Here is a 23,807-nt window from a genome sequence, read left to right on the forward strand (position 1 = left end):
ACATTAGGGGTTGAGCTTCTTAATCAATACGCTAATGAAGATAGCATGGGCTCAAGGCAGAATCTAGGTCTTGGGTGGTTGTGTGACCTTGAGCAATCTCAGGCTTTTCATCCAGAAAATGAGTATATTCTTACACATTTCATCTGTGAATAATAATTAACCACCAAAGTTCTTTGCCATTGTATATCAAAGACTGCATTTCCTCTATTCTCCAATATCATGTTCCTCATTTCCATCAGAAACCTCACCACATGCACCTTTACCATCCATTTTTTCTATCAACAATGTTTTGAAAGCAACCTAGGCTTTTCCAACATGCACTTCAAAACTCTTTGTGGGCTCTACCCATTACTCAATTCCAAAGCCACTTTCACATTTAGGAATTTTTTTTACAGAAACACCTTACTTCACGGTACCAAAATCTGTATTAGTCTGCACACACTGCCATCACAGAATACTAAAGACTGGATGGCCTCAACAACAGAAGTTTATTTTCTTACAGTTCTGGAGGCTGGAAGTCTAACATCAAGGCACCAGCAGGGTTGGTTTCTGGTGAGGCTTCTGGCTCCTGGCTTACAGATGGACACCGTCTTGCCCTGTCTTCCCATGGCCCTTTCTCTGCTGTGGGTGTGCTTTCACTGATGTCCCTTCTCTCTCTCTCTCTCTTTTTTTTTTTTTTTTTAGAGACAGAGTCTTACTGTGTTGCCCAGGCTGGAGTGCAGTGGTGCAATCTTGGCTCACTGCAACCTCCACCTTCCGGATTCAAGGATTCTCCTGCCTCAGCCTCCCAAGTAGCTGGCATTACAGCCATGTGACACCATGCCTGGCTAATTTTTGTATTTTTAATAGAGACAGGGTTTCACCATGTTGACCAGCCTGTTGTCACTCGAACTCCTAGCCTCAAGTAAACCGCCTGCATTGGCCTCCCAAAGTTGGTGTCTCTTCTTTTTTTTTTTTTAGACGGAGTCTCGCTCTGTCGCCCAGGCTGGAGTGCAGTGGCGCAATCTCGGCTCACTGCAAGCTCTGCCTCCCGGGTTCACGCCATTCTCCCGCCTCAGCCTCCCGAGTAGCTGGGACTACAGGTGCCCGCCACTGCGCCCAGCTAATTTTTTGTATTTTTAGTAGAGACGGGGTTTCACCGTGGTCTCGATCTCCTGACCTCGTGATCCGCCCGCCTCGGCCTCGCAAAGGTGTCTCTTCCCTTAAAGACACAAGTCCTGTTGGATTAGGAACTCAGTCTTATAACCCCAAATAACCTTAATTACCTCCTTAAAGGCCGTATCTCCTAATACAGTCACATTAGGGGTTGAGCTTTAACATATAAATTTGTGGGGGAATACAATTCAGTCCATAATATCTGCCATCCTGAATGAAAACACCTGCTTAATATATTGTCAGTAGATTTTAATGAAATTTTAAATGGGATCATGGCCTTTTTTTTTTTTTTGAGACGGAGTCTCGCTCTGTTGCCCAGGCTGGAGTGCAGTGGCACAATCTTGGCTCACTGCAAGCTCCGCCTCCTGGGTTCACGCCATTCTCCTGCCTCAGCCTCTCTGAGTAGCTGGGACTACAGGTGCCCGCCACCATGCCCGGCTAATTTTTTGTATTTTTAGTAGAGATGGGGTTTCACCGTGGTCTCGATCTCCTGACCTCGTGATCCGCCTGCCTCGGCCTCCCAAAGTGCTGGGATTACAAGCGTGAGCCATCGCGCCCGGCCTGGGATCATGTTCTATTAATGTTAGTTGGTCAAGAGCATTTGAGCTTCAAGAACAGCTACAATTTATTAAGAAATTTCTATTTATCAGGCACCAAGTCTGCACTTAACATGGATGCTTCCATGCCTCACAGTGATTTTATTTGAGAAGGTATTGTTGTTGGCACTACTTTACATCTGAGGAAACCAAGGCTTAGGAGAAGGCAAGTAGCTAGCCCAAGATCACATGGTTATCAAAAGGCTGAGAGATCCTGTCCAACAGACTCTCCTCTTCCATACCAGGCTGTTGCAATCATTCTGATGGCCCAGACCTGCCCTGCAAGTGGGAATCCTTCACCTGAGAACATCTTCTATCAGAAGAGAGAGGAACTGCCCCTCATCTCCCCCCAGACAGCCTCTGGTGACTTTATGCACCATCTAAACAAAGCCTCTGGCACAGCCACCAACATATTTCACTCCCTATTAAGGAAAGCCGAGACAGGGCAGGCCTCTGGACACTTCATTAGGGGAACATCAGGACACATAAGGACTGTAATAAAACAGGAACTGAAGAGGGTGTCCATGGGGAAAGCCCAGAGCTGCTTGTGCTTATGCCCCTGCAGAATTTTAGAGGAGGAAGGGAGGGCTGAGGGCACAGAGAGACAAGGGTGGGGGACAGGGGGATGAGATACGGCTGCCATGGGAAAGCAAGAGCTTTGCTGCCAACGGAGCAAACACAGGATGTGGATCCCAGCTCAGTCTCTCCCTAGCTGTGTGATCTTGGGCAAGGCCATTTCACTTGATGTACCACAATGATCCATTCCATAACATGGAGATACCAATGCTTGCCAGGTGTGATTTTGTGAGAATTAAATAATAATTTTAAAAATTAGCATGTTAAGGCTGTGACTTTCCCACTAATGGTCTCGATGAACTGTAGGTGGACATGAGGGCGATCTGGCTGCAACATCTGTCACCCCATTGACCTCCAGGGTTGATTCAGCTGATCTGTCTGGCAAGGCAGGTGTCCTCTTCCCCCCTCACTGCTCTATATGTGCCCCTCCCAAAGCTGCATGCTCCATTGAAGAGGATGGCCGTCCCCAATAGAGGAGGACTGTTTTTTGGTCAAGGGCATACAGTAGCTGCCCCTGCTAGAACCTCCAAACAAGCTTTCAGTGAGCGGTAAGTTTATGATTCTCCACCTTTGTAAATTCCTCAAAACCTCTAATTGGTGTTCAGATCAGGCATACGTAGGGTACGGTTCAGGAAACTATCTTTTAAACAAACACACAAGAGAATTCTTTTTGTTGTTGGTAGTGGTAGTAAATTTATTCTTGAAACCATTTCAATGAGATATATTAACATGTAAAAAGCTGTGCATATTTAATGTATATAACTCAATGAAATGGAACCTTGGTACCCTGTTAGTGGGAATGTATGTTGGTACAGCCATTATGGAAAACAGTACATAAATTCCTCAAAAAATTAAAAATGGAACTACCATATGATCCAGAAATTTCACCCTAGGTAATTCTTATGTAGGAAGAAGATCCTGCTCCACACCTAGTGAAATACCCAGAGTAAACAGGAGAAAACAGTATCAGGCAATTTTTAAACCTCCTAGTAATAGTGGTAGTGCAGGGACTTTAGAATCAAGACACTTGGTTACCAATATTATGTTGCTTACGTAGGATGAAATATATATTATCTATGGATTTTAGTCTCCTCCTGGGTGATATGGGTAAACTACCCTAAATAACTGTCTCAAGAAATAAGTAAAATAATGCATGTAAAATTCCCTGCATATTCCCCACCATATAGTAAGTGCTCGGTATTATTTCTCTGATAGATTAATTTTCACCTAGCTCTTGCAAATAACTTGTAATAATCCCTCAACTGTGGAAACCATAGACACACAAAAAATTTCTACCTCAGTTCCAACCGCACATTTTGTTTAATCAAGCAATTTACAGGGGGTAAAAATAATTAGTGGTTTTAAATGCTTTAATACAAGCAGGCGCTGCAATCATGATAAATCATCTCTGACATATGCCCAGCTCCTCCAAGTGACAGATGACAAACAAAAGCAGGACAAGGTCCTCCGTCACAGGCGGAATCATTGAATTAATGGAAGAATTATTGCTTCTGAAATCCACTCCAGTCCTATTGAGGAGAATGTTCCAATTTATCAAAGCCAAATGAACATTAATTGCAGCAGTCTGGTAAGTTTTCCAGCCACTATGACCTTCATTGAATTTTAATCCAAAACAGATAAGATTTCCTTCCACACAAGAGGAAACAACACAATTAGCTCAAAATGACAGCTAGATTATGAAGCAGGCACACACAAACAACACACACACATTCACACTCACACACACTCCCAGTGAAAATATTGATTCTACTTGACTTAAAATTCAGCACAAAGGAGGTGAGCGGAGAAAAAGGTAAATAAATACAATCACCACATCTGCATAACCCCTTCCCCCTCTTCATTCAGGAGAGAAATTTTAGAGGCGGAAGCCAAGATGGAGAAGGTGGCAGGCAGTAATGGAGACAGAATTTCTGTTAACTGCTGTAATTAATGTTATGTCTCATCAGGGAGAGATTAGGAAAAAACAGAGAGGGAAGGAAGAAAAAACAAGTGTTATTTTGCTATTAAAGACGCCCTTGAGCTGGGAACATTAGCAGCTGAAGTTTGAATTGGGTAATTGTTTGACTGTATCGGTGGATTTTCAGACAGGATTACCACAGTGAAGTGAAATGTAGTTGTACTGAACCTACAGTGTGAGTGGCTCCCTCAGCATGGAGCAAGGGGCCGTCTGCTGGGTGCAGTTTATAGCATGACACAGGCACACTGCCCTGAGATTTAGATGGGAAGGCCAGCTTTGTCATTAACCTGCTGTAAGATATCGTGAGTCACCCTTTGAGACCTAAAAGCTTTGTTTTTGTATTTATTTTCCCTCTATTAAAGGGGTTGAACTGGAGTTTTTAAAATGCTTTTGTTTTTTGAGAATTAAATCAGAAATTTCTGTTTTCATCAATTCTAAATATCTGTGGCCAGAAAGAACTGGCTGCCTTCTTCCACGGTCCAGGGTCAGGCTTGCCTCAATATCTCATAGTCTCGTAATTGGATGATTATGGAGATGAGCTCCTAAAAAGTTCTTATCCATCCTTGCCCCCTATAAGAATATTATGCAGCAGATGGATCAGAGAGCACATTTGGAATTAGAAATGTATGTTTAATTCTGGGCTCGGACACTGGCTGTGTGATCATACTAGAGAGTTGTCTTAACCTTCTAGACCTTGGTTTTATCATTTGTGAAAACGGAACAATAAAAACAGCAATATCAATAGTATCATTAATACAACATTTGTATAGAGTTTGTATATTTACCAACTTTTAACTGTAGAAACTATTACTTTCACCATTTTACAGTTGAGACGACAGAGGCACAGAGAAGTTAAGTAACTTAACCAATATCACATTACAAGTTACATCGTGAGGCCAGGATTCCAATCCAGGCAGTTCTGTCCCAGAGTCAACATTCTTGTTTTGGGTTTTAGCCTTTTTATTTTGAAAGAATTATAGACTCACAGGAAGTTGCAAATTTAGTAGAGAGCTCTTGTGTATTCTTCACTCAGCTTCCCCCAATGTCAACATTTTTCATAACTACAATAAAATAATGAATACCAGGACATTAATCATGATTCAATACTATTAACTAAACCACAGACCTTATACAAGTTTCACAAATAATGCCTCTTCCAGCTTATGGTAGCTCTTGGTTTTCCTTGCCTTGGGCTACGTAATGCTCATTTCTCCCTCTGACTTCATACCATCTTCCCCTGTGCCTTCTCTTCCATGTGTCTCTCATAAGGACTAATTTTTTTTTATTTTTTTCACTAATGTCCTTGTTTCTCCACTAACGTTTTTGTTTTGGTCCAGGATCCCACATTGCATTTAGTTGTCATGTCTCCCTAGTTTCCTCCAATTTGTGACAATTACTGTTTTCCTTGTTGTTGTTTTTGTTGTTTATGATCTTAACACTTTTGACCATTGCTTGTGAATTATTTTGTAGAATGCCCATCACTGGGTTTGTCAATATTTTTTCATGATTAGAATGGTTATACATTTTTGGCAAGAAAACCACAGAAATGACATTGTCCTTATCAGTGCATTATTTCAGTGGATTCATAACGTCAATGTGTCTGATGAGTGAGGATGTTAATTTTGATGACTTGGTCAAGGTGGTGTGGTCAGTTGAATAGTGGGTCCCAGAAAGATATGCCCACACTCTAATCTAATGGAGTTTGTGAATGTTACCCTATTTGGGGAAAAAGGGTCTTTGCAGACGTAATTAAGTAAAATATCTCATGTATAACAATCTGAGTTATCAAGGTGAACCCTAAATCCAGTGACATGCATCCTAATGAGAAGTGCATGGGAGAAAAGACACAGGAGAATGTGGTATGGAGGCGGACATAGAAATTAGCGTTCCATAGCCCAAGCCAAGGAAAACCAAGAGCTACCATAAGCTGGAAGAGGCAAGACAGGATTCTCCCTTAGAGCCCCAGGGAGAGGGTGGCCCTGCCAACACCATGATTTGACTTCTGGCCTCCAAAACTGTGACAAAATAAATTTTTGTTGTCTTAAGCTTCTTAAATTGTGGTAATTTGTCACAGCAGCCTTAGGAGGCAAATACAAGTGGTATCGGCCAGATTTCTCCACTGTAAAGTCACTATTTTCCTTTTGTAATTAATAAATGTCTTGGCGGGGGATACTTTGAGACTCCGCAAATACCCTATTTCTTCTCAAAATGTCACCATTAATTTTAGTATACATCGGTGGATTTTGTCAGTAGTAATTATTACAGTGGTGATTGCCTAATGGTGATTTTCTGTTTCCCTCTTTCCTTCTACATTTATTAATTGGTATTCTACTGTAAGAAAGAGCAATCTTTTCTGCCCCATTTATTTATTTAGTCAATTATTTATATCAGTATTTTAAAGTCAATATTCTTAATAACCTCCCAACATAGCTCAAAGGATGTTGGTGAAGGCCAAGAACGATAACAGAGTAGGAAGAGTATTTTTAGAGGCCAAAGGAGAAGAAAGGGACCTTCTCTGGGCACCCTGCCGATGCTTCATGAGCCTCTTATCACTTATTTCTCCCCTCAGCCCCATAAATGTGGATCTCTCGCCTCATTTATAGCTCAGGAGAAAGTGAGGTTCAGAAAGGTTCAGTAATGTGCCAAAAGACACACAGCAGTAAGGGAAAGAATCACAGTTTAAGTCCTCATCTGTCTTGTCTCCAAAACCACGTGATTCCCACCAAATCAAGCTGTCTTCTGAAGACTGGGAAGGAGGGAGAAAGAGGGATTAATTGAAGGGAGAGGCAGAAGTTCCAATACATCCAAATCAAAGCTCACTTTCCATTTTTACTGTGGGCTTATTTGGGGCATATGAGAAACAGAGTAAACAGCGTGAACCTCACTGCAAATGTGCACACAGCATTCATTTTTTATTGTTGTTAAAACACCACACAAAAGCCCCAGGTTCTTGAAGGGGAGGAAAATGTAGAACAGGAGGCCGGGGCGGAGGAAGTTGGGAATGGCTACCAAGGGGACACACGCCCTGACTCTCTTGCCAACCTGTCCACCCCTCCCCATTTTGCTTCCCTGCAGTCTCTGGATCTCCCCTCTCCTTCTCTTCTCCCAGACTCCCTGTTGCAATCCAGTCCACCCTGCCCTGCCATGGCCTCTTCTCACATCCACAGTGCTGGGTGCCCCTGCCTCCAGCCCTCTCATCTCTGCTGGATGCTCTCTGGGCCTGACTGCCTCCTCAGCCTCAGATCACCCCGATTGCCTGCCCTTCACTCCATCTACCTCGCTACCCAACTCCCAGCCCTTTCTTGAGGTTGAGTTCCATCTGCTTCTCTTACTTGCTTTCTGCCTGTCTCTTTTCCTGTTCCCTTCTCTCTGTATCACTTCCTCCATGCTTTTTATTCTCTGTTTCATTTTCCCCCATCTCTTCTTTTATTGCTAAATCCCTTCCTGTCTGTTCTTGCCAATTTTCCTTTATTTTTCTATGTCTCTCCCATCCTTGGTGCCCCATTCTCTCAGTTTCTTCTTTCTCTCCATCTCTGGTAATTTCAATATACCTAGTATAGAATAGTTTCTCAATCAACATGGGTTGGATGTTTCTGTCTGTAATTTCTTCTGCTTCCCTCTGTCCAAATAGCCATAGCTATAGCTATACACTTTCTTATTCTGCATTCTGCTTTGGTCAGGAGGTTCAGTGGAACTGCCTTCAGGCCCTTTTCCTGAGCTGCCTCTTGCCATCTCCAGGATACACTTGTCAAACTTTCCCATCTGGGCTTGATCATTGGCCCACACTAATGGGACAGGGATGAAGAACATCCATTCTTCAGCTTCATTTTCCCCATCTATAACATGAAGGTGGGGTATATTCTATTGCTGTGGCAATTGCTTGCATGTGCACTCCCTGTAAAAGAATTGCACACTCCTGCCATTGGCTCTGGGCTTGGCCATGTGATGTGCTTTGGCCGATAGAATGTGAGAGAACCCACATCTGAGCATCAGTTTCAAGAGGCATCCTAGATTTTTGCCAGCTATCTTGCTCATTCCCTCTGCCATGAAAACCAAATGTTTCATACTGGGGCTCCCCTTCAGCCAAAGTACCAGAAGGAGAAGACAAGCAGAGCTGAGCCTGCAGTGACTGCAGCTGCTGATGTGTAAGGTGCATGAGAAGTAAACCATGGTGTGGCCAAGGCACTGAGATTTAGAGTGGTTTGTTTGCCGAATAAACAAGCAAGAGCTGACTAGCCTGGAAGAGTTGGATTCTGTGAGGTCTAAGGTGTTTTCGGCTCCAAGATCCCACTACATTTCATACTTCTACTGTTTTTTTGGAAACTCTTGCTAAATGCTTTCATGTACATTAAGTTTGATGTTATGATTTTAATTTTATTTCCATTTTGCAAAAGATCACACAAGAAACTCAGAGAGGTGAGATGACTAGTCTGCATTTCTATAGGTGGTATGTGGTAGTCTAAGCTTGAAACCAGGCCTCTTGAAGCCAGATTCCATGCTCATTCCACTTCGCTAGGGTGCATCTCTAAATGTTGTGAAAAATAAGCATTTCCTATATTTCCTATACATGGAAGCTATGGCTTATTTTCCTACTTTGCCCATAGGCCTAGCTAGAGACCCTGCAGGCTTTTAGTGAAACCACGTTGTTGAAGCAAGTCAAGACCAAGCCACAAGGTTCATGTGACTTAAAATTTTAAAGTATTTTTTAAAGTCTATACTTACAATATTAAAAGTTCTACTTTCTGGAAAAAAAAACGTGAATGATACTCATGGGGTATGGCCCACTTATGTAAAAAAGTACTTGGGATATTTGTGTTACAAAACTTCATCATACCTTGGCAATTGATATAAGCTTGGTATCTTCATTTTTAGATGGATACAGTGAGGCTAAGAAGGGGATGTGACTTGCATAAGCTCATGGAGCATATCGGTGGCACAGCAGAGACACATAACTATTTGTGCTGTGTGAATTACATGGTTTTTCCACTACTAGATGTTTGCCATCCTCACATTTTAAATAGTCCTTCTCAGGATCTGTTTTCCTTACTACTCTGCCTTTTCTCTGAAAAGCATTTGGGAATCACAGTCTGTAACAGCTTGGCTTCTCCTACCCTAGTTGTCCTGAGTGACCTTCAATGATATTACTTATAAATAACATGGTGGCAGTATTAGGTTGATGCAAAAGTAACTGTGGTTTTTGTCATCGAAAGTAATGGTATTTCTCAAAGTTTCACCATTAATTTTAGTATACATTGGTGGATCTTGTCAGTGGTGGTATTACTTCCAATGGCAAAAACCACAGTTACTTTTGCACCAACCTAAATTTTTATTGTTTTCAGTTGAATTGGGTCCTCCAAAAGCAATATGTTAGGCTCCTAACCCTCAGTACTTCAGAATGTGGCCTTATTTGAAGACAGGGTATTTATAAAGGCAATCAACTTTTAAGTGAGGTTGTTAGGGTGGGACCCAGTCAGAGTGCAGTGGCATGATCTCAGCTCACTGCAACCTCCATCTCCCAGGCTCAAGCGATCCTCTCACCTCAGCCTCATGAGTAGCTAGGACCACAGGCTCACACCACCAAGGCCAACTAATTTTTTGTATTTTTGCTATAGACAGGGTTTCACCATGTTACCCAGGCTGGTCTCAAACTCCTGAGCTCAGGTGATACACCCATCTCAGCCTTTCAAAGCGGTAGGATTACAGGCTTGAGCCACCTCACCTGGCCTCTGGTGTCCTCATAAAAGGGGGAGAATTGGGGCATACAGACAGACATCACATGCGCAGAATGCCATGTGAAGATGGAGTTCTGCTGCCATAAGCCAAGGCACTACCAGAACCTAGAAGGAAAGCCTGGAGCAGATCTTTCCCTGGTGCCTTCAGAGGGTGCATGGTCTTGCAGATATCTTGATTTTAAACTTCCGGCCTCCAGGATTGTGAGATAATAAATGTCTGTCGTTTAAGCCACTCAGTTTGTGGTACTTTGTTATTGCAGCCTAGGAAGCTAATGCCCTTATAAGTAGCAGAGTAATGACATTTATAGAACCAGGGCTGTGCGTCAGGCTCCAGCATATGTGCTTTATATCTATCATCTCTGATGATTCTCACAACAGCCCCTCTTTAGATAGGTAATTCCATCAGAGAAAATACATGCTCAAATCCCACTACTACTAAGTCAGTTATGGAGCCATAATGTGAACCTCAGAACACACAGAGTCACAGGTCTTACAAGTTAGTTATACTCCCTGTGCTTATTTTCTCAACAGTAGAGCAGGAGTAATAATAATATATATTGAGATTACTGTAAGAATTTAATGAGTTAAATACATGTCAAGTACAATCGCACTAAGCACTGTAAAAGTGCTTGTTAGCATTATTATTTTAAGATTCTTCAATGTCTTGATTACTCAGTTATTATTTCTACTCAGTTACTGTTTCTCTTAAGATATGGCCCCAAAAATAAACACAATATTTCAGTTCTCACCCAGTACCTCTAGAATTATTTGTTCAGAAACCTAGCCTTTTATTAATTCAACTTAAAATATAAGACCACTTTTTGCAATGAGACCCCATAGTTGGCTCAATCTGAGCTGGTGGCTGATTTTGTAAAAAGCTTTTTTCTCTCTCTTTTTTTTTTTTTCTAGCAGATAGGATTTTCATTGCTAGATTTAATAGGCAGGTAAATCATTACATGATTGAATGATTAAATCAATGAATGAAGGAATATGCTATGAATAAAAAAAGTCATGGTTGGAGCAATGATATAAAGCCATCTTTTACAGAAACCTTTAACAAGTATTATCCCAATATCACACCGATCCTCTAAACAAAGCTACTCAATAAGAATGGTAATAATAATTTCTTAGATTTGTGTGACATTTTATATTCCTCAAAGTATTATTCTATGTTATTATATCACAGAGTCATAGATCATCTAAATTGGAGGCAACTACGATAGTCATCTAATTTAACTATTATTCCTCTCTAAACCCCAGTGACTTTGCCTGCACAAACCCACGGAGAAGAAACCCACAACCTCTTGATTCAGCCTACTCCACTGATGGATAGCTCAGACACTTTGAAGGGTTTGTCCTGTCGTGCATGAGAATTTTGTCCCCTTGGAATCCTCCCTCATTGGAGGCCAGCAATACAAATCCGTGGCATTTTCTTCGGGATGATCCTTTTCAGAGAAACATGCCCTCAAAATTCTTTTCTTCTTCTACATCAAACCAAACATTTCTTTTCATCCCCTTTCTCAAAATATTTTGTCACCACAAAGACAAAAGGGAAAAAAACAAAAGCGCCAAGATAAAACATATTGGTCTCAAACAGTTTCTATCTAGTAACTCTTGTGGAAATATTTAAAACAAGACACATCACATTAAAATGAAATTATATTTCTCACTGTTAAAAAGGGGGAGAGGAGGAAAGAGGAGAATTATATGACCAACCCTCTGAACCACAAGTGATAACTACTTTTGTTGAAAGCAACTTTGATCTATGCAAAAGTGAAATATATCTTGAAATGCCAATGTGACAATGGCAATGGCAACAAAAAGCAAAAGGAAAAAAACAAATAAATGCAAAAAAGAAACAAGAAGTTGTGATCACATCTGCTAGGACTTACTGCATTTCCTCATGCCTGCGTGAAGCAGGTAAACTCTTCCCACTTTTTTTTTTTTTTTTTTTTGAGCGGAGTCTCACTCTGTCGCCCAGACTGGAGTCCAGTGGCGTGATCTCGGCTCACTGCAAGCTCCGCTCCCGCCTGCCAGCGGGCGGATCACAAGGTCAGGAGATCAAGACCATCCTGGCTTCCCACTTTCTAAATAAGGATACCAACACTGAAAGAACCTCTTTCTCTACCCTGCAAGTTTGCATATGTAGATCACAAACTTAGCTGGCAAATAGTTAGGGGCCCATAATAGCTTGTTCTGATAAACAATTTAAAGTGCACCCCAGGATTCAAGCCATGGCTTTCCACTGACTTTGCACCTGTAGCCAAATCACTCAGCCTCCTTTAGGTTTCTTTTCTCCTATCTATAAAATGCTGGCATGAGCAACTCCTCTCCCTAACTGACAAGTTTCCAATTTCTATCAAATGTTTTGTGCACCTGGAGTGAATACTCTATAAATAGCAGACATGATGACCTTCACTGTAGCTAACATTTTAATAACATCTACTGCTTTTTGAGCACTTACTGAATGTCAGGCACTGTGCCATACAGAACTGTGCCCAAGCACACAGACTCTCAATTTGGACAGATCAGAGTTGGAATCTCAGTTTCAGCACTTATTGGTGATGTGGATGGGCAAGATGCAAAAACCCCACTAACTCCCAAGCCCTCATCTGTAAATAAGGGGCAACAACAGTACTTGTCATACAGAGGCATTGCAACAATTAGATGAAATAATAGAGGTGCTGCATTTTGTGCCTGGCATAAAGTTCTCAGTGGTGGCAGTCATTATTTACATCATGCAGGGCATTTGTGAGTGTGATCACATTCCATGCCTAGAAAAATATTTCTAAGTATTGGGGAATATTATCCCAGTTTTACAAATGATGAAGGTAACTTGGCCAAGGACACAAAGGTAGTGATAGAGACATTATTCAACCTTGGAGTTGATTTCCAAGTCATAAACCCTCATAGACTACCCATGGATTCCACAGAGGGTACAGTCTTTGTAAGAATTCACTCATGAAATCTTATCATTTAAATCAACAACAGATGCATAGAGAAGGAAAATGGTGGCCTGTTATATAGATTAAGGGCACAGTCTCTGAAACCAGCTTATATAGAGTGAAAAATTGGTTTTGCCACTTAACCTTTGTGTGATCAATGTCATGTACAGAGGTATTTATTAACATTTCAGATTCCTCATGTGAGGGATAGTATCCACCTTAAGGTTTGTTGTGAGGATTGAAAGTGATAATATGCAGAGAACAAAATTTGGAACACTGCCTGGCATATAGTAAATACTCAAAATAAATGTCAGGTATTATGATTATTTCTTTAGATCAGACAGCGAAATAGCAGCAAATATAAGACTAAAGCCAATGTCTTTTTACTCCTAAGTTGGAGTCCTTTAAACATTGTTTCAATGATATAATATTAATAACCATTTGTGACTATGCACTCAGTATGTGCCAGCCTGGGTATTAGGCACCATTGTTTGTTTTTTCCACTCTTTTCTCCACTCTTTTCAACAATTCTGTGAGATTGGTACGATCAGTTTTGTTTCATAGATAAGGAAACTGAGGTTCAGAAGCATGAAGGGATGTGCCTAACATAAAATTACCAGGAAGCAGGAAGTAGAAGAGATTATATTCAGAGCCAGGTCTGCGGAATTCCAACGTTCTGCTTTTTTCTCTGCATCCTGCCACCCACACAGCTGAGGAGCTGAGGAGGGCATGCTGAAGCTGGGGCAGAGGACAAGAGGAGATGACTGTTTCTTCTCACTTTTTGGACTGGGTTCAGAGTACCTCCTTGCTGCATCACCTTTTGCGATATTAATATTCAGATGATGCAACCTTTGGGACAAGGTAGATGCTCGACTCTAGCTTTCACAAGCCTACAGAGCATGATGGCTCCACCCCAGTAGGCATGGACTGTAGCAGGTTCCAGTGGCTGAATGGGAGCTGGTTTCCCTGCATGGGTGAGCAGGATGTTTGTGCTGACAAAATGGGATGGAGTGTATAGACCCTAGCCTCCAGACTTCTTTGAGATCTGACTAGAAGATTTGGATCTTCTCACAAATCACCTTGGATCTTCACCAAAGATGAAAACAATAGTGTATCCAGCAGAGTCAAGGCCATGATGTCATGAATTGCCAAACACAAGTTTTAATCCTGGGGAAATCCTGGTCCCAGAACTAACTTTTTGTTAGCCCAGGAGACTTAGGCAAATCAATTAAACTCATGAATCTCAGATTTCTCAATTGTGAAATAGGGAGATGGATCCCAGACATCTTAAATGTAAACACTTTTTTTGTTCTTGCTGCATTGTTTGTGGCCAGAATGACAAGGGTAGAGTCTGAGCCACAGAGAGGCCTGACCTCCAGGCCAAGCCCTGCCGACTGACTGAGGGATCTTAGACAAGTCCTAGCCTGTCCCAGACCTCAGTATCCAACTATGGAATAAAAGGGTATAATAAATCAGCACATCTCAAGTTTTTCAACTAAACTGCCCCTATTAACAAAAACAAATACCCTTAAGTGCCAAGCTCCTCTGATCTGAGGGCTTGTTGTGTCTACATAACTGTTAGTATAATCCTTGTTCTATAAATGACAAAAACAAGACAAAGGGCTCATACCCTAGTTCAGTGTCAGAGAGAGACCTCAAGTCTGTGCTCCAAGTCTGTGCTTATGACTGTCTTCCTACCTCTAGAGAGAGCAGTGTTCTTGGCATGCCCCATCTCTGAGAGGCAGAACACCTTTGGATTCAGTGTCTCCAAGACATGACTCTGTTCCATGAGCGGAGGGCAGGGACAGGAGAGATCCAGATTATGGAGCCCTGAATGGGGGAAGGAAATTTGAACCACACGGTGGTAGCCTTGGGCCACTTTGGCTCATGGGCAGGGAGGGTCTGGAGTGTGCCAGCTTCCACATTACCTACTCTGCCAGCCAAATCTTGAACTACAGGGAATTTCAGTGACATTTGGGTCTTATTGAGTTATTATTTCAAAGCTGAACTTACTGAGCAAAAGGGAAAGTTGAGGAAAACCTACTATCCTGGGGAGAAAGTCTGATTCAGTGAAACTAACACTGGGCCTGGAGGCAAAAAAGACACATTGAAGGCTCATTTATAATTGAGATAATACTATCTAGGTTACTGGGTTACAAGAAGGATACATGTAAGTAAATGTGCTGAAATACAGAAAATGTTTAATGAACACTGGTCAAAACTGAGTCTCACTCTCAAATGTTAAAGGAAGAAGAGCATTCACACCCCTCAGCCTCTTCCTAACATTAGATGGTGTCCCACACCCCATGAAGAACTCAGCAAGTGCCCTGAGATGGTGCTTACAAATTTGCACCCCAAACTTAGCATGCAGGCACCCACTTGCTTGGTGTGAGGCTGCATCATTTGCTAAATATACATATGGAAAAAGTCTATCACACTCATTCCATGAATAACACAAAGGCCTTGATTTGTTCCTCCACGTGATGAGCATGCGTAAGGTCCAAAATTAACATTGCTGTCTGGCTGGGGAGTGTATGTGTTTTTCCAAAAAGAGAAAACTTCTAAGATCTTACTCAGCCCTAATCAGAATGTCTAATGCACAGTGTTCGTTGAAGAGAAACGAGAAAGAGACTAAAACTAAAGGTCTGCTCCATTGCAGAGTCTCAGAAAATACTGCTGATTGTTAAATTGAAGGAAGAAATGAGGGGTGAGAGGTAGCCCTGCTTTGCTGAGTGGCTTTATGCCAATCACTTCACCCCTCTGGGCCATACCCTCCTCATATGTATGTTGGAGATACCATTTCCTAACCTCGGGTATCCGGCAGAGCAGTACTAAAGAAGAAAAGGAGAAGAAAATTTAAGAGTGGCTTTGAGGAATATAAAGCACCAGAAAGATGTCAAGTTTCTTCCTGAGCCCATTAGACCCTGTGCTTTCTACATACTGGATTTATTTTCTGGTTTTGTTTTTCTATCTACCATGCAATGCCAATAAATATAGCTTTTTAAAGAAAGCATATAATATAAGCCTAGATACTTGTAGACTACCACTCAAGTGATTCCAGCCCTAGTAACCTTCTGGGTGGAGGTAGCAGACTCAAGAGTTCTATATCATGGGGCCAAAAGAGTTGAACAGCCACATCCTCTCTCTGCAACCATGTGGAGGTGATTCGCTGGACCTCATCCATTCTTGGCAAGAGCACGATGAGATAATTTCCATACATGTGTCCAGTACAGTGCTTAACAAATGGTAGATACTCAAGAAATTCTTGAATTGAGAGAAAACAGGGTGTATAGGACATAGTTCAGGCTTAGTAGCCAGATATGCTTGGATTTGAACACTCAAGAGTAGCTCCATCATTCACTGGCTATGTGATCTTAGGTAAGTTTCTTTGCCCCTCTGCCACAGTATTCACAACTATAAAGAGAGTTATGGAGGGGCTTCTGTGGACCCCCAGAATGGCTACATCCAGCCCAGCTCCAAGGGCCACCATGCAGTTGTTGTGAGGGTTAAAACACCTGACACATCAAGGGCACTTAGGAAAAGGCAGCCCGTTCTGGTTTTATTCCAATTTTCTTTGTTCAGTCATTCTTGGAATGGCCAGTTGTATTCTGAATCACCAAACCTCAGCCCTCAGCAAAGCAGGCCAAGCACGTGACAGATGTTAAACAGCTATTCCCAGAGATGTCGGCCAAAAGGCCGAGGAGTTGGAGACCCTTTATTTTCTTCTCTGAAGCACAATTAATTTGTCACAGCTGACAGATGATGGATGGGTATGCATCAGTCCAAGTGACACCACAGAATCCATTTGATTTTCTGTTTCTCATTCTAACCTCTTGAGCTTGGCTCTTTCAACTGTGGACAATCCCCCACCCCCTCCATCTCTCCACCCATTCCTCCCCCACACAATCCCCGACCCCAATCACATCCCCCCGTCACTCACCATCACAGAAATGTGGAGGATGTGCATCTGCTCCTCAACAATCTCCGAGGGCTCCTGGAGAGTGGGGGCGGTGGCTTGGGCCAGCTGCCCGGAGCTGCTCATGGAGACGTGGAAGTACAAGGTGCCATTCTCCAGCCACTGCTGTCTCCAGTGCACCAGCGAGATGTCCGCCGCTGTGCCAGACATCTCTGCAAGACAAGACCCAAGGCATTGGGTGAGCTGTACGCCTGGCCTCGGTGCTCCAGGGAGGAAAAGAGCCCACATAATCAGGAGCTCAGAAGGCATCCATTTTTTGCCAGGATGCCTTTCCTCACATCAAGTCTATGAGATAGGGATCATCACTTTCATTTATAGATGAGTCAACTGTGACCAAGATTCACCTAAAGTAACAGAGGAGTGGAAGCAGGGTTTGCACCCACATCTGTCTGAGGCCCTTTTTAGTACATCACATGTGATCGGGTAATTCATTCTACTCTGATAGTGGAATGAAACTAAGGATAAAAGTGCTTTCATTCTTTTGTGGCTATAGAACTAGAAGAAGATGAAGGAAAGAAATCCATGAAAGGAGTGAGAGTTGAGAGTGTGGATTCTTTAGAAGCTGAGCTGGAAGTACTCATGGCCAAACCTCGGAGCCAGAAAGGCCCAAGAGAGCATCAGCTCAGCTGAGGTAGCTCAGGGTCATCTTGCATAGGAAAGGAGCTTGTCAAGAGGGTTGCCCTGAGCGTGTTCCTCTTGCTTCCACAAGAGCAGCTCCATTTTTTGTAAGGTATATACTGCACTCCCCAGGAAGGAAATGTTGGCACAAAGTTTCCTTGGCTTAAAAATACTGGCAAAGCTACTGCCCCATCCCAACGTTCTCATATAGCCGGTGAGGAGTGAGGATTTTCTAGTAAATTGTAAAATTCAATCTCCCGCTTGAAGTTTCTAACTCTTATCTGTATGCTGGTTTTCCTTCTGTAAATACTTTTAAAGTGATTATCATTTGAATAGTATTTTTGTTCAATGTATCACACCTTTTTATTAGTAAAAAAGGGTCATGGCATAAGGTGCTGAAAGTGTCATTGCAAGGGGATTGTACGATTGTTCCAAAGTCCCCTTGACTAAAGGGGTGTGTGTATGCAAATGTCCTAGAAAGACAAGGCCTATCAGTGAATCTTATGCATGAATACAAGGGAAGGGTGGTGGAGTTCTTGGAGGATTATTAGGTCTGCATTCAAGGGAGATAAATGGGAGACAAATAGCCTTTATAGTGTCTATCAGTAGACAAGTAGTCTTAGCAGTGTTGGAGGCTTAGAACCTTGACCCCTCCCTCCTGAGACAGCTATGACCTTGAGGCAGTATTCCTCCAGTCTCCAAAGACCTCGAGTGCATTCACATACACACACAAACACACACACACGAGGAGGACTGATGGGCAAGCTGAGTTATAGCCACTTATCCAATCAGTTCTCTCCATGTCCCACTGCAGCACCCATCATATCTGATGACACGGAATGAAAAAGAATCATCTTGAAAAGACGAGGAGATGATACTACCAAATCACTTACTCATCACCCAATTCCACTGAATTATTCTTATATCACCCATGCCCAATAGACTCTCCCTCCTTGAGGTTCACAATCAAAAATCCTTAGGAGAAGAGTGTTTAGCACTTAATAAGGGCTAATAAATGGTAGCTATGAATTTTTAAGTTAGATATTGATTTATCATCATCATCATCATTATTGATAGGAACAGGATCTAATTCATCCTTCAGCTGCTCTGAAAAAAATAAAAAACAAAAATGGCAAGCCATCCTTGACAGCTTGCTTTCTCTCCCATTCCTCATTCAGTTCATCAGGAAATCCTTCCAAAGCTATCCAACATTCAACCCTTTCCAGTCCCTCTACATCAGCCACATGGGACAAGGCGTTATGCTCTCCTGCCTGGCTTACTGCAAGGGCTTCTTAACTTGACTATCTTCTTCCACTCTTGTCCATTCTATTCTCAACCAGGAGCCAGAAGAATCCTGCCAAGCAAAAGTCATCTCACATCACTAAGCCCTCCATTTACAGTCTTTCCATGGCCTCCTAACTCGTTCCAAGTAAAAGACAAAGTGGTGAGAACATGGTAAGCTATAGGCCAAGTGAACACATGCTTGGGCTTCCCTTGCAGCTAGAAGAGTTGAACCGGCCTTGAGATAATCACAAAGGTTTGTCAGTGCTTAGAGCACAAGCCCCAAAAGGCCCTGAGAACCCATTGTGGTGCCCAGTGGGAGGGACTGGCTGGGTGATCAATTTGAGCAGTAGGTCTCCTCTCAGCACCTTCTCTTCGTCCCAGACTGGGGTTATCTGCTGCCCCACTGACCCCCTCCCAGCCGCAGCACCCGAGGCCTTGGCAGTAGCTTCCCTGGCAGACAGCCAGCTGGGCCAAGGCAAGGTGAAGACATTATGGTAAATGGTCTGGCTCATTTTTCTCTCAGTGCATCAAAGCCCAAAACCAGAGGTCCAGGGAACCCAGGACTGAGAGCTGCACTAGAAATAGCAATGTCTAATTCAGTAGTTCCATGTGCTGCTGGCTAGGCAGGCACTCCATGTGCTAAGTGTCCCTGGAATGGCACCAGAAGAAAGCCCCAGGGTAGGCTACATCTCATTGACACAGCCTGGCATAGATGAAGGCAGAGTGAACAGAGGGATGCTTGTGGAAATCTGAGCTCCTTACTCCTAGTGCTGTCTCCAGCCTGTGCCTGAAACTCCACTATTAAAGAGGCTTCCCCTTCCCATGTTCAGATGAGAAAGCAGAGGGTCACAGAAGGTTAGTGGCTTGTTGAAGTTCACTGGTGAATTTGTACCTAGCTAGAGCCAGTGGATTTCCAGTCTGTGCAATTTCTACTATGCCAGTTGCACTTACATCTCCTTTTTCTTGACTAAATTAGCCCATGAACCAAAACTAGATTGAGCTCTTTGTTTGCTATAGCGATGAGTGCACAGTCAGCAGACAGTAAACGTTAAATGATAATAACAGTGTGTGAAACACAGTAAATATTGAATCACAGAGAATAACTCTGGACTTACTTTATTACAAAGAAAAGAAACTGTTGTTGGAGAGGAGAGAGGAGGGGTATGAAATGTTAAAGGGAAAAATGCTTTAGCAGAAGTGGAAGGCCTCGATCATTCATTCACTCATTATTCATTTATTCATGCATTTGTTTGTTTATTCAACATACTTATCAAGCACCTACTCAATTCCAGGCAGCTCAGTAGCTCAGAATATGGAGTTGAATGAGACATAGCCTTGCCTTCAGGGAGCTCATAATCATTTAGCAGCGGAAATTCTACCCATGTTACTGTCCACACACATGCTACACTCTCCATTGACCATGGTCCAGGCAACTGTGTGTTATTGGGACTATCTTCTACCATCACCCGTTCATCACACACTCCATCCCTGCAGGACTTACAACTGTTTCTCAAACAGGCCAGACTCCTACTTGTCTTAGGGCATGAGTACTTTCTGCCCAACATTCCTAGCACTCTCCTCCCAGAACCTACGAGCTGGCTTCTTCTCAGTGTTTGTCTCTCAGGCCAAATGATACCTGCCTGGAGAAGCCGTGCCTGTCCACTCTAGCTGAAGTAGTCCTCTTCACACACATCTCATCTTTATTATATCCCTTTTACAAAAACTTTCTATAGCAGTTATCATGATTAGAAATTCAGGCTGGGTGCAGTGGCTCACACCTGTAATCTCAGCACTTTGAGAGGCCGAGGCAGGCGGATCACTTGAAGCCAGGCATTTGAGACCAGCCCGGCCAACATGGCAAAAGCCCATCTCTACTAAAAATACAAAAATTAACCAAGCATGGTGGCATGTGCCTGTAATCCCAGCTACTTAGGAGGCAGAGGCCCAGGAATCGCTTGAACCCGGAAAGTGGAGGTTGCAGGGAGCCAAGATTGCGCCACCGCACTCCAGCCTGGGCAACAGAATGAGACCCTGTCTTTAAAATAAAATAAAATAAGAAAGAAATTTATGCTTTACATTTTCTTGAACATGTGTTTATTGTCTCTCTCTCCAGGAGAGCAGAGACCTTGTGTGTCTTATTTCCTGCCATCTCTCAAGCACTTTGGAAAGTGCTTGGCACATAATACATGCTCAGTAAATAATTACTAAATCACTGAGTTATATACATATATGTATATATATTTCAAATACTCATGCCCTTTTTCATCTTTAAAATGCTTAATGCATATATATATATATATATTTCAGTGATTTGGTATATATATGTTTATGTATTTACATATATTTCAGTGACTCAGTAACATACTTGCACACATCCATATTAAAATGGTGGAGGGACTAAAAAATAGAATTCAAAGAGTGTTACATTTCATCAGAGAATTAAAAAAAAAAAAAAGAATAAGAAAATGTCGATTGAAAACTCCAAAGTGGGAGAAGACCCTCCTAGCTTGCAACCAAGAACTACTTCCAAAGGTGGTGGTAGGAGCATTGCAGAGGATGGACAGATTCATGTCCCTCAGAGGGGAGGAGGAGAAGGCGTAGAGATCAGCTGGTCATCGCAGGGGCATGAAGCTGCATGTGTATGTCAGAGTGGAGCAGAATGTCAGGTGAGAAATGTAGTTCAGGGCTGGGCGCAGTGGCTCACGCCTGTAATACCTGCACTTTGGGAGGCCTAGGCGGGCAGAACATGAGGTCAGGAGTTCGAGACCAGCCAGGCCAACATGGTGAAACCCTGCCTCTACTAAAAATACAAAAATTAGCCAGGCGTGGTGGCATACACCTGTAGTCCCAGCTACTCGGAAGGCTGAGGCAGGAGAATCGCTTGAACCCGGGAGGTGGAGGTTGCAGTGAGCTGAGATGGTGCCACTGCACTTCAGCCTGGGCAACAGAGTGAGACTCCATCTCAAAAAAAAAAAAAAAAGAAAAAAAGAAATGTAATTCAGACACAGAGTTAAGGGCTTTGAATGCTTGGTGATACCGTGTACATTTTATTCAGAACCAGTAGAGTACACTTGGTCAGAAAACGAGTCCTGTGTCCCTTAAAAACAGGATAATAAAACAGTAACATGACCAAAACCAGTTCTTGAAACTATCTGCTGATTGATTTTCCAATTGCATTTTCCCTCTTCTCTTCCCCTACTCCTTCCATATAAACATTTCATTGAAGTCTTCAAGTCATATTCCAATCAAACTTAAAGCAAAAGCGGGACTAAACACATTTGGTCGGGAACCAAGACGATTCCCATAAAGGCAGATTATGCTGACATGATGAATATAAAACGAAACAGCAGATATTAAAGTGGGAGAATTGGTGCACCATGCCTTTCGGCGGTAGGCTGACTCCAGTGCCTGCCTCCCTCCTACCCTGGATAGCTTGGTTTTATATTGGAATCATAAAGAAACACAGGGATTGCCTTTTCACCTTTTTCTGCTCTCCCCCATGGGCTACAACTCATGAAATATTCAACAGGCTCAAATCCCCTCAACTGCCCCACAAAAGCCAAGAGAGAAGATCAGCCTTCATCAGTGATTCTGGGTAGACTGCCATACTGCCTTGGTGGACACTGATGCCTTTCAGCTTCCTGGAAAAGAAATAAAAAATCCGGAAGGCATGTTGTGCTTTTAATCGGCTTGTTCTTCCTAATCTATGGCACTCATTGTATTTTTATTTAATTCCTGAAGGTCATTAAGAAAATAAGCAGCTCTTCTCATCACCAGCCATCTTGGTAACATCTCCCAAGTGGCTAACTAACCAGCCTTCTGATTCTACAGCACCAGCTGACCCACCAGCAGATTATTTGCTGAAGCCCAGAGAAAGCTTCCAATGAGTTTGCAAATGGTCTTTTTCTCGCCGTGGGGAAAGCAGACATTACATGAGATGAACTCAGTGCCCAGGCAGAAAGATTTGGGAAAGGTAGTGATGTTGACTTTAACCAACCTTACCACTAGCTATTCCAGCATTCATGGGTGATTGTCACACATCAAATCTTGCTGAGTGGGCCTGGGAAATAATCGCAAATACTCATGCCCTTTTTCATCTCTAAAATGCTTAATTAATGCAAAGCTTTATCATCTCTCTCATGGGCTATTGCAAATGGTTCTGTGCCCATCAGGGTCTCATCAGAGAAGAGGAGACACACTCAGGAAGGTCATTGAGAAGTGTTTAATGAAGGGAGCATTTACAAAGGCTTGGGCTGGGTTAAGGCAAACTAATGATGAGCAACAAAGTACTCCCACATTGATAACAGCAAGGAATTGTCACCACCCTAGGCCTGAAGGGGCAAGAGATGGTGGGGATGGGGGATTACCAAACCCTTAAAAAGCCATAGCTTTAGGAAAGGGCTACCATATAGCTACAAGATAAGAATGTACTAGAATAACTCAGCTGCTGCCAATGTACAACCCAGGATGGAGGTTTTCAAGAGGGTAATTTTCCAACCTCATTCTCCTTCTACCCACCAATTTTTTGCAGATGTCTCACACAAGTTGACCTCAACTAAACACCCAAGGATGCTTAAATGAAACAAATCATATAAGTCAGCCTTCCTGGGTGTACAGCAGGTGGGAAAGGGGATCTCAAGAAGCAAATGAAGACTGTTCAGCAGGCTCCTTAACAGATATCCCTACCTTCAGGCTTCCTTCCTTCCAGCCATCCATTAAATGGCTACCAGGATGAAATTTCTAACTTGTCAAACTGACCATATAATTCCTTGGCTCAAAACCCTCCAATGTTTTCTACTGTCCCTCAGGATAAAACCTAATTTATTGAGCCTGACACACAAGGCCCTTCCTGGCCTGTTATGTGCATTTCTCCCCAGTCTGATCTCTTCTTATGCCTTTCCTTGCACTTAAATATTAATTCTGACCAGATATTTATATAACGTATCA

General features: G+C 42.6%; 1 protein-coding gene across 4 annotated transcripts in view; it reads right to left on the minus strand.

Moving 5' to 3' along the window:
• The window catches only part of ASTN2 (astrotactin 2), a 1,014,740-nt gene that overhangs the window by 867,544 nt on the left and 123,389 nt on the right, over positions 1-23,807 (minus strand). For all 4 annotated transcript variants that reach the window (XM_030817705.1, XM_030817704.1, XM_030817702.1 and 1 more), the window contains exon 2: positions 16,923-17,110. In XM_030817705.1, the coding sequence (XP_030673565.1) occupies positions 16,923-17,110 (188 nt within the window). The remainder of the gene's footprint in view (positions 1-16,922; positions 17,111-23,807) is intronic.

Source organism: Nomascus leucogenys, chromosome 8, assembly GCF_006542625.1.
Source record: "Nomascus leucogenys isolate Asia chromosome 8, Asia_NLE_v1, whole genome shotgun sequence".
Taxonomy (NCBI): Eukaryota; Metazoa; Chordata; class Mammalia; order Primates; family Hylobatidae; genus Nomascus; species Nomascus leucogenys.